This window comes from Hylobates moloch, unplaced genomic scaffold, assembly GCF_009828535.3.
Source record: "Hylobates moloch isolate HMO894 unplaced genomic scaffold, HMol_V3 SCAFFOLD_24, whole genome shotgun sequence".
NCBI lineage: Eukaryota > Metazoa > Chordata > Mammalia > Primates > Hylobatidae > Hylobates > Hylobates moloch.
Genome location: NW_026652299.1, coordinates 35,329,271 through 35,340,920, shown reverse-complemented (window position 1 = coordinate 35,340,920; position 11,650 = coordinate 35,329,271). Strand labels below are relative to the sequence as shown.

At 56.6% G+C, this 11,650-nt stretch overlaps 1 protein-coding gene across 1 annotated transcript in view; it reads left to right on the top strand.

Moving 5' to 3' along the window:
• The window catches only part of LOC116463006 (POTE ankyrin domain family member H-like), an 11,878-nt gene extending 1,823 nt beyond the window's left edge, over window positions 1-10,055 (top strand). Inside the window, exons 3-6 of the mRNA XM_032754136.2 lie at window positions 1,259-1,407; window positions 2,359-2,490; window positions 8,569-8,610; window positions 9,898-10,055. Coding sequence (XP_032610027.2) covers window positions 1,259-1,407; window positions 2,359-2,490; window positions 8,569-8,610; window positions 9,898-10,055 — 481 coding nt within the window. The remainder of the gene's footprint in view (window positions 1-1,258; window positions 1,408-2,358; window positions 2,491-8,568; window positions 8,611-9,897) is intronic.
• Window positions 10,056-11,650: the final 1,595 nt, after the last annotated feature.

The following is an 11,650-nucleotide window of genomic DNA, read 5'->3' as shown; positions in this document are numbered from 1 at the left end:
TGAGCCCTGTTTCAGGCTGGTGAGACCTGCCATCTCTTACTGTGCCTGGCTGCCCTGTGTGTGTGTCACTGTGCCTGGTTGTTCTGTCTGTCACTGTGCCTGGTTGTTCTGTCTGTCACTGTACCTGGTTGCTCTGTCACTGTTCCTGGTTGTTCTGTCACTGTTCCTGGTTGTTCTGTCTGTCACTGTGCCTGGCTGCCCTGTGCATCTGTCACTGTGCCTGGTGGCCCTGTCTGTCACTATGCCTGGTTGTCCTGTGTGTCTGTCACTGTGCCTGGTTGCCCTGTCTGTCTGCCATTGTGTCTGGCTGCTCTGTCTGTCACTGTACCTCGTTGCTCTGTCTGTCACAGTGCCTGGCTGCCCTGTGTGTTTGTCACTGTGCCTGATTGTTCTCTCTGTCACTGTGCCTGGTTGTCCTGTGTGTCTGCCACTGTGCCTGGTTGCCCTGTCTGTCTGTCACTGTGCCCGGTTGCCCTGTCTGTCTGTCACTGTGCCCGGTTGTTCTGTCTGTCACAGTGCCTGACTGCCCTGTCTGTCTGTCACTGTGCCTGACTGCCCTGTCTGTCACTGTGCCTGACTGCCCTGTCTGTCTGTCACGGTGCCTGGCTGCCCTGTCTGTCACTGTGCCTGGCTGCCCTGTGTGCCTGTCACTGTGCCTGGTTGCCCTGTGTGTCTGTCACTGTGCCTGGTTGCCCTGTGTGTCTGTCACTGTGCCTGGTTGCCCTGTGTGTCTGTCACTGTGCCTGGTTGCCTTGCTGTCTGTCACTGTGCCTGTTGCCCTGTCTGTCTGTCATTGTGCCTGGTTGCCCTGTGTGTCTGCCAGTGTGCCTGGTTGCCCTGTGTGTCTGTCACTGTGCCTGGTTGCCCTGTCTGTCACTGTGCCTGGTTTCACTGCTGTCTGTCACTGTGTCTGGTTGCCCTGTGTGTCTGTCACTGTGCCTCATTGCCCTGTCTGTCACTGTGCCTGGTTGCCCTGCTGTCTGTCACTGTACCTAGTTGCCCTGTGTGTCTGTGACTGTGCCTGGTTGTTCAGTCTGTCATTGTGCCTGTCTGGGCATGTCTGCTCCCACTCTGAGGCTAGGGAGCTGCTGTGTCCCTATGGGTGGCCCTGCTCTGCTGACCTCCCTTCTTTAGGGCAAGTTTGAGAGCAGTCTTCTCAGTGGGCTCAAGCAGACACATCTGGCACAGTCTGGCTTGGGGTGCCCAATGTTTGTAGGAGCTGTCTGGGAGCCTCAGCTGCCCCTCCCCTTCCCACCAGCACAGCCTGCGCACCCCTCAGCGCCTCCTCTGTGCGCTCACCCTGGGCCCGCCCTCCGTGTGTCCTGGGCTGTACTGTGCCCTTCGGAGAAAATGCCCTGCTCTCTGTGGTGCTGTCCCCTTCCTGCAGACAGGACTGGCCTGGCTGGGGTGACTGAGCCCGGCGTAGGTCGTTGTCCCACTCTGCTTCAGTTTAACTTCCTGTAAGGAGGAGTTAGTGACCCTCCATCAGCGGGACTGACCTGAAACGATGTGGCGAACCACACATGCCTGCTAGGACTCAGGCCTCAGGAAGGTGCTGCTCTTTGACCACAAACTTAGAGGCTGTAACAGTGCGGTCCCTCAGTGCGCCGCTCTGTAGGTGAGAGGGATGATGATGTAATGCGTCTGCGCTCTCTGCTCAGTCTCGCCAGGCTGAAATCAGGGTGCTGGCTGAGTTTGCATCTGCAGGCTCTGGGGAAAAATATGCTTTGAAGCTCATTCAGGTTGCCCTGCAGTCCTGGTTGCAGGGCCGAGGTCCCTGCCTCCTCCATGCTGCACTTTGTGGGATGCTGGGCTGTCCCCTTTGCCCCGCTTCTCTCCTCCCTTGCCCTGCCCTGCCCTGCCCTAGGGAGAGACCCTCTGCACACGCCCTGGGGCTCCCTTGCCCGTTGGCTTCCTGCTGGGTCTGGCCGGTGGGAGACACAGGCAGGGGATGAGGGTGGGCATTCCTCCCCCGCTCCTTCCTGCTGGGCTCCGTTTCTTGGTGCTTCCTTGCCCGGACCCTCCCCGCTGCCCGAGGGTGGTAAGAGGCCCCCACTGTGGCTGGCCCCCCAGGGTCCACCCATGCCTCAGTGTCAGCCTTTCGCTTGAGCCAACCGGGATGAATTCTGTCTCCTGTGGGACGCTGAATGCTGGGTGTGCCCAGAGAGCGGGAGCTCCGGCAGGGAGGCTGAGGCCCCGGAAGGGGAGTGATCATCAATGACCCGGCTGCGGCAGGGGTCAGAAGAGAAGATCGATGTCTTCTCAGCTTCCCCTGTATTCCAGGCACAGCAATAGGGCATGACAGACATCTCCGAGTTATCCTCACAGTGGCCCCTATGCTTTTTCTGGATGGGGCAGGAGGCTACGAGAAGCTGGTGACTGCCCAGGCAGTACCATGGAGGCCAGGTCTGCCCACCGCAGACCCCAGCCATGCCACGTGCTGTCAAGGGAAGGGCTGGGTGATGGCCAGGGACCACAACTTACTGCAAGGTGTGGACAAGTGACACCCTGTTCGGATTCCAGTTGCCGTGACTTACTGCAAGGTTGGACAAGGGGCACCCTGTTCGGATTCCAGTTGCCTCACTGGCAGAGGGAAAACAGATCCCACTGTGGGAGGGCCCTCTGCTTGAACACTTCCAGTGGGACTCCCTCTGCTCCTGGGGACACTGATCCATCTCCTGCAGGGATTCTCCCACCTCCTTCCTTGTTAGGGTTGGTCGTGCTACAGAGCAAGCCCAGTCCCTTCTTTCCTGGCCCTTCCGACCTTCCTGGGGGCAGAACCCAGCCCAGCACTGCAAGTGGGGCCTTTGGGGCTTCCTTCCCAGTCCTCTCAGGACTTGTGAGAGTACAGGGCCCCAGCCAGGGCTCCAGCCCATGCCACACTTCCGCCCAGTGCTCAGCTACAGGGTCCTGACTGACCTCATGCCTCGGATCCAAGGCACCCTGCAGGGCGGTGCTTCTCACTCAGCAGACAGACAAACACCGCATGCGGGCAAAGGGAACATAAGGTGACCCCAGCGTCAGTGCAGGGGCGGGGCCACACATGCCATGCACAGCCCAGGACCTGCCCTTTGGAGTTGGAGTTTCCTTCCAACCAAAGGAAAGAAGGTATATGTGGTCTGGGATTCCCGGGCAACTGAAGAGGCCCGCTTCAGCGGTGGCACCAGGACGGGGCGTCTCCAGTAGGCATCTCCACAGGGCCAGGCCTGGGACAGCCATGGCTTCCCACTGCTTGCCTGAGGCACATTAAACAGGCCCCGGCAAGGCCACGGGCTCCTGCTCCCCAGGTTTCTTGTTTCTCTTCATCTTTGCATGAGGTTTGTTTGCATGTGTTTGGCTGTGATGACTGAGACTGAGACCAGGCCTGGGGGAGGACTTCAGGGGGCAGGAGAGGCCCCCTTCCTGAGTAGTGCCTGTGTCACCTGGGGCCAGGACCCCCCGAGACTGAGACCTCCCCATCCCACAGCAGCACTGCCTCCTCTGTCCCTGACCATCTGTCCCTGACCACCTGTCCCTGGCCACCTGTCCCTGCCCACCATGCGATGAGTTGTGATGATGAGCGGTAGAGACAGAAAGAAGCTACGCTGGATCCAGAGATTATGACATTGTGATGGGTTAGGCCTCAGTGGCACAGGTGGGCTTGGGGTGCCTCTGAGCTGGAAAGACGTCACCCCCTTGGGGGGGTCCCAAGGCCCCGTGGGTCCAGACCTGCTATGGTATCCACGGAGTGAAAGCTGAGGAGCTGAGCAGTTGGTCCAGTGGGGCCCTGTGTACTGTGCCACCTACAACACCCCTGAGGGGTCTCGCCTGTCACTCCTTGAAAGGCCTTATCCTGATGCTCAATTCACAGAGCCTCAGACAATGCCTGTGGGCTTGGTCTCAGGAGCTGGAGAAGGATTTTCTGTGTGGAGCTTGCAGGCTGTGCCTTAGGGGTCCCCAGACTGGCAGGAAGGCAGGCATGGGGCTCTGAGCCTTCCACGCCCACGTCATCCAGGCCCGTGCTGCTTTCACCTGTTTGATATGGTGCGTTTCCTTTTCAGACTTCATTTGGAAAAGGAGTTCACAGCTAAAAGCACCTGGGAACACTGTGGATCCCGGGAAGGCTGTAGCCTGCTTTTGGGCATGGTGTCCCTTCTCCTGGCCACACTCCATGCGTCTCCTGGGCCATGTTGCCCTAAGAGCAAGAACCTGAAGCTCAGCATCTCGGGCTCTGGCTGGCCCAGGCTGGAGTTCCCACTTCTCTGCCATCTCTCGCCCTTCCTGTCCTGCAGCCCCACAGTGGGGTGGGCTTTGGGAGGACCCTCATGGGGCAGGGGTGGACAGCGGGGAGGGGATTTGAACATTGTAGAGAACCTTTCTTTGGAGGAAGCTTGAGGCCCCATCTGTGGATAAATGTGGAAAAAGTTGTTTAATGAGTTTAATAATCATATCAGAATCATTTTTCTGTGTAGCCAAAGCTGTCTGCATCCAGAGTGTACTGTAAAATATAGGTATCAGGAGGCAGGACTTTTTATATTTGTGAATATTTCTGTATCACCTTGTGACAACCTCATAAATATTGTTGAAGGATGGCAGCTTGCCTCTGAAAATCCTTTCCACTGTGGCAAATGGTCCTGCCCTGGACAAGTACAGACAGCAGGGGTGGAGCGTGAACAGGCCGCGGGGCCAAGGCTAGCCCTGGGTAGGGGCTGGCTGAGGCTGGTAGGGGTTGCGGAGGGCCAGGCTGAGCTCTGGAGATGGGTGGTCAAGCTTCATCTGGTGGCTGTGAGGCTCCCCCAGGGCACCTCTGGCACCCCTCAGTGGGCACTAGGCCTTCACCATCTTCATCTCACAGAGGTGAGGCAGGGGCTGGAGGAGGCTGGGTATCAGGCCGGGTGACCCCATGTGAGAGCAGCCGGGAGTTCAGCAGAGCCAGATGGCCCTGGGTGTGAATGCTGCCCGCAGGTGGCCCTCCCCGAGGAGCAGAGAGGAGGCTGCTGCTGGGCACGGCAGGTTTCCTCAAGGCACTGGGCTGCACTCGGGCTTACCTCAGGGCCAAGGCGCTGAGCCACTGCTCTGAGCTGTCGCAGCTTGATCACCTGTATGTTCCTTCTAGGGTTGCTGAGAGCTCAAGGAGGTGGTTCCAGCCACTTGATACCAAGGGAGTAGGAGCTGCGCACCTGAATGCCTGCAGCTGCTGCTGCACCCCTCCGGCCTCCTCCCTGGCCTCCCAGGTGTCCTGCGGGGTCTGACTCGGACTCCTCTGACCCTGACCCTCTTCAGGTGCCCACACTGCTCTCTGTGCATGCTTACCTGGGGTGGGGCATGCTGGTGAATGTGCTGGGGGCTGGAGCTTTACCCGTGATTTCATCCCATTTCTGCCACAAAGCTGTGAAGCAGGCTGTTGTCTCGTTTTCCACGTGAATAAATTGAGGATGAGAGAGAGGAAGGTGCTTGCCCAAAGTGACAGAATTCGAATGCATGTCCCTTTTCCCTCCAGGCTGTAAAATGATTGCATCGCATTTACTTGTATATGGTCCTGTGCCATGCTGTAGTGTACTTCCTGCTTACGTAGTGTTTTCCGGTACTGCACTGTATGCTATTACATTGCACTGGACCATGTTGTACTTGCTGTGTTGTGCTATGTTGCACTACACTGTATTATATTATGTTACACTGTGTTATGTTGTACGATGTTGTACTGTGCTGTTGTGTTGCATTATACCCCATTGTATAACTGCCTCTCTTGCACACGGTAGGAGTTAGGACCTTTTTAAATTGATATAAATTGAGGTTGCATTCCATGTGTGTTAAAGTAGCATTACCAGTGACCATCTGGCCTGCTGGGTCTGAAATGAAAGACACACTTTAGGGCACATAATAAGCACAGCGTGGTGCTTTGCACTTCTCTTTGGGGGATAAAGACTCATTTTCGGGGTCTCCAAGAGGCCAGGTCCTGCCATCTCTCACACTTGCCTGGAGGCAATGAGCCCTAGTGATTTGGAGGAAGGAAAGTGACTTTGTCATTATTAACCTGCTCACATCCTTGCGGCTGTCCATCTCTGTCTGGGGAGGTGGGGTGGATTCATGTCCTGTGCTCAGGGAGAAGCACAGACGTGCACGTACACACGTTTGTTAACCTGGGCCTTGTTTGTCAAGCAACCAACGGTAGTGACGATTTTGTGGGATGCTCTCGCTCATGCCTGGGGGAAGCTGAGTGTCCACTGGCTGCTTCAATGAGTGGCTCATGCCCTTGTGCAGTTGGTGGCTTCTCTCTCTGGCTCACCCCTTTTGAGGGGGCCCCCTTTCCTCGAGGCAAAGGCCTTTGTCTTCCAAATGGATTTTGTACCCTGGCTGCTCAGCTGCTGCCCAGCATCCCCTGGTCCACCCTCTCCTCTGCCTCCTGCTCTGCCCCAGGAGTCTGTGGGGATAAGCCCTCGGGTCAGGTCTGCCTTGGCCCCCTGGATCTGCCTCCCCCTGAATCTGCCTCCCCACTTTGCCTCCTGCCCCAATGTGCCCCTCTCACCTCCAGCCACTGTGGTCCCTTCTCAGTCACTCATGCGGGGGCACACGCCTGCTGTCCCCCAGGCCTTTGTCCTTGCTCTGTGTCCACCAACCCTTCCCACCCCTGCATTCTCTCACACTCTCTGCTCTGATCTTGGCTCAATGTCACCTTGTCGGAGAGCACCGATCTACAGATGCCTCCGTCTCTCTCCACCCTGCTCGTTTATCACCACCAGACAGGAGATGATATACTTCCTTGTTTACCATCTGTCTTTCCATCCTGCCTGCCCCTCCTGCGGGCTCTGCCCACTGTTGCATCCCTTGGACCTATGCCAGGCACAGACAGGAGAGGGGCAGAGACAGGGAGTCCAGGGGACTGAGACGCCTCTGGACGGGCCCATCTCAGTGCGGAACTTTGGTCCTGAGGCCTTGCAGGAACCTCCACCCTGGGGATGGCCCTGGGAAGACAGATGCATATGGAGGCGGGGGCGCTCACCAGCCTGGGTAACCATAGTAACTATGGGCCCACTCTGGTGTCTCAGGAGTCAGGATGATGCTTAGGGAGATGCAGGACCTGCCCAAGCTCTTCCCCTCGGGAAGGCACAGGGGAGGGAAGCACAGCGTGGCAAAGCCCTGCAATGCCAGGCTCTCCTGCCGGCTGGGGCCTCCTGGCGTGACACTAGGGTCTCATTTATTTATTCAATACATGCTCACAGACAACACAGGGCCAGTGGCCGGGAATGCAAATGTGAAACTATCACTGTTGTCAGGAAGGGTGAATAGGACTTGGCAGGGCAATGACAGCAGGAGAGGAGCTGTTTCCTCTGCAGCCCAGCGCCGTGGCCAGCTCAATGCAAGGCTCCTGTGGAATGGGCAGCCTGCACGTGGCTGAGCTCATGTGAAATGAGAACTCCCTGGGAAACTGAGGAAGACCCACGTATCCAGGCAGGGGCCAGAGCACAGGACGCCCAGCAAGGCCAGCCCCAGAGCCTAGCAGCAAACAGCACAGGAGAGCGGCAAACAGCGCAAGCATTGCCCTCACATGGGGACCCTGGTGTAAATAGAGGAGACCCAAAGTTTCTGACAGCTTCCAGTGGAAGCAACATCTGACCTGGGTCATCCTCTGAGGGGCTCAGGGGGTTGTGGTTTTGCAAGCCAGAGCGTTTTCCTGACTCCCACCCTCAGGGAACTGTTAGCTTTCTCTGAAAAAGTTCGGGCCTCAGGACCACCTTTCATGTCTTCCTGATTCTCCTCCTCCTCTTATCAGGTAACTCCCACTTGCTACTTGAGACTTGGGAAAGGTGCCACCTCCTCCAGGAAGCCATCCCTGATTCCAGCCTGAGCCCAGGAAGTAACTCTCCTCTGGGTGTCATGGACCCTGGGCTTGCTTCTATCTTGAGCACTTGGACACCAAATAGCACAGACCTGTCTTTCTGCTAGACAAGCAGGCAGCCTCTGCATCTCAGCTCCCCTGGCTGAACCTGGTCCCTGGAGCAAGGAGGGTTGGATATACCTTCCATAGTGGAGAAAGCAGGAAGTCGCATGGAGGTGGTGGCTTTGGTCTTGCCTCAGAGGAGTGGGAACTGGATGCAGGGATTGAAGCTGGGATGCTGTGACCAGATTGGTCATGAAAGGACCCTCCACTGAGGGTGGAGTCTGGGCTGGGGGCCATGGGTGAAGGCACCCAGGGTGGGGGTGGGCCGCAGAGATGGACCTTGGCCTGGGGTGGGTGGGAGGGTGTGTGGAATTGCTCCTGCCTCTTTGTTTGGAGGCGCTGGTTGCCTGACGGGGCGATTTGCTAAGGTGGGGAACGTGGAGGAAGACCACTGTTTGGGGGGAAATTTTCAGCCATTCTTTCTTTTGCCTGGGAAGTTCTTCTGAGTCTTCCTCCCCTTTACCAGGTTAATTCTCTCATCTCATCCTTCAGATTTGAGCATGGAGGTCAATTCCTCAGGGAGACCCTCCAGCTCTGCCCTTCCTGTGGGTAGACTTTTCCCCTGCCAGGTGCTCCCATGCGGGGTGCTTCCCTCTTGAAACCCAAGTCCTGCCTTTGTGCACTTGCTCCATGTCTGTCTTCTCTTGCAGATGGTGAGAGCTCTGATGACCTAGTCCAAAGGCGGCTGGAAGGTAGGAGGGTGCCTTTCTTTGAGGACTGCTTCCCAACATCAAGGTGAGCTCACGTGGCACTGGCCCGCGCTGTCTTTGCCCTGAGTTAGCATTCTCCCTGCAGACTCCCACTGTGTACCTCCTACAGGGGTCATTACAGTGGCCTCATAACACTCAGGGGCTGGGGGTTATGGGACACACTCAAAGTTTGGTAAGATGTTCCGGGAATGTACCTGGATTGGTGAGAGTGGCATAGTCATAGGTAGACCCAAACAGGTGGTGCCTTAATAAAACAGAAGTTCATTTCTTGGTCACCTGGCTCTCCTGGGCTGCTGACCTGATCTGTAGGGCCGCTGTTTTCATGGGGTCCTTCAGGGACCCGTACTGATGAAGACTCTGGCATTATAAGCATTGGCTTCCAAGGGGAAGAGTGTGTGGGAGGCTTCCAGGGCCCGTCCAAGCTCAGTCACTCACTCTCACCTGCAGGGAGGCTGGGACACAGCCTGGCTGCGTGTCCAGGAGGAGTACGTGGGGAGGGACGACTGCAGTGGCCGCCTTAGAGATGTGGGGTACGAAGTGCCATTGTGTTGCTGTTTATGATGGTGCAATATGGGAAACGACGTCACATCTAACAGTGAAAGACTGGAAGAAAGATTCCTGGGTTTTGAGAATTTTTAAGGAAGTAGGAATATGGTATTATAAATGACTAACTGAAAAATCAGGTTACAAAACTGAATATTCCATATAATTTCACTTAAAAAATAAAGAAAAGTACTGAGCTGCTCACCATGGTTTTCCCTGGGTAGGAAGATTATGGAGAGCTTTTCTTTCTTTTTCATCCTTTCCTCTATTTGCTAATTTTCTGCAATGAATACAGATTTATAATCAGAAAAATGACAGAAGATTATATGCCGATTTACAAAAAGCAGGCGTGAAAGCACGTCCCCCCCCAAGTCTCTGTAATGGACCTGGTGAGTGTGTATTGATTTTTGTGTTGGGCTGATTAGGGAGCCCTGCGGCAGACTGGAGGAACTAAATTAGTGATCGGTGGGGCAGGCCCAGCTGCAGACACCCTGCGTCCTCCCGCACCTTCGCACTTCTTTGCTCTGGAAGGTCCCAAGTTTCTGCTCTGATTCTCATGGAAAGGAGAGGGTGGGCTCACCCCGCACCCCTAGGCCTCCGGGGGAGGATGAGGGGTAGGTCCCGAGGGGTTCTGACCCACCCAGGCCACTGCCTTGGCATCCAGGCACCCTCGCTGCCCTGGGAAGGCCGTGGAGGGAGTGTGCCCCTGATGCTTTGACTTCACAGGCCAGTGCCGGAACCGTGTTTGCTTGTTTATTCGTTCGACCAACGAGGAGGCAGTGTCGGGGGCTGGGGGAAGCACGTGGCTGGCATGGCTGAATGGACACGAGGAGGCGCTGGCTGCAAAGCCCTGGGGAAAAGTTGGCTTCGCCCCACTGGGCTGATGGCAACTCCAGCTTTTTCCTGAGGAACAGGCCTGCAGAGGGCACTGTCCACCCCTCCCCCTGACTGCGGCCGGCAGCTGCTATGATGGGAGTCCCAGCTTGTGGCACCTGGGCTTTGTGGGTGCTTTTCTGCTGGAAGCAGGTCCCACAGGTCACCGAGATGCAGAAGAATTAGGGCCCAGGGTCCAGAGAGACTGACCGGGAAGCCCAGGTCTCCAGGTGGAGGCCACAACGGCAATGGGAGGATGTGGGCGAGTCGGGGAGCAGCCCAGGGCCGCTGTGTGCCAAGCGCTGTGCAGTGCCCAGCACCAACAAAGCACATCGCCATTGCTATTTCAGGAAGCTTCATGCCAGAGCCTGGGGGAAGAGACTGTGACTCTCCCTTTTACATAAGCAGAAGCCAAGGCTTAGGGGATTTAAGTGGGAGTGAGGGGCCCAGGATTCGGGTTGCCAGGGAGCAGGTGGGTTTGGTCCCAGACTCCTGTGTCCAGTGCTCATTGCGTGGACCCTGGCCCAGGACTGGCCCTTCCACAGGAAGCAGCAGAGAACTTTCCAGAGGCAAGGACCCAGGTGCTGGGGAAGGAGACAGGCGGGCTCTGGGGAGGGAGTGCAGGGGTGGGGAGGAGGGGGCGACTGTAGCCACATCACATGTGTCTGGTGGGTCCCAGAGGGAAGGGGCCAGGACAGATAGGAGCAGACACTGCTGCAATAGGACAAGGACACACCAAGTTCAGCCTCAGGGAGGGAGGGCCCAGGGCAGGGACAAGGCCCACCATGCTTCCTAGTGCGCAAAAAGCTGCCTAGAGCTGGGCAGGGTGGGTCCTCAGTCCCCCTGACATTGTCCTTCCTCCTTAGGATTCTGGGAGTGCTCCTGTGCCTGTGTCTGGTTAGGCCCACTCTAACCCCCAGTTACAAATCCGTGTCCAGGCCAGGGTCTGATGTCACCATGTCTGGGACATGAGCAGGCCTGTTAGTGGGGAAGGCTGGGCCCTTGAGGCATGGCTCTGGCCATATTGTCGTCGGCTTGGTTTACTGTGGGTGTGTGTGGCCACGGCAGGCTCTCACTGCAGGGATTTCTATTTCCAGCCTCGTGCTTTATTAGATTAAGGAAAACTTTGTGGCTTGGTAAAGGGATTCCAGGACTCAGCCAGCAAGTAGGGGAATGATGGAGGGATGAGGGCAACAGCATACACTTTTTGAATGAGGCCTTCTTGGTCATTTCAAAACTGCAGCATAAGTAATGATCTTGAAACCATGCTCCACGGATGCTTACCATGAACCAGCAGTTTCCTTGAAGTATCTCAGTTGATACCACAAATGCTCATCTTCCTGATGAAGGAGAAGACTTGTGAGCCCAAGCCACAGCCTGATCCTAGCTGGTCAGAGCCAACTCTTGCTGGCAGCATTGGGCACCTGTCCTGTGGCCTCCTCTCCCCTCTGCTGTCCTCACTGTGTGAGCAGAAGTTTGTACCACCCGTGCTGGACTGCACTTCCTCACCTAGCTCCATGCTGTGCAGGTCTTGCCCCATTCCCCAGCCCCAGCCCCACTCTGGGCGGCTTGGTCAGTGCCTCTTGCATCTGGCTGGGTTAGGGTC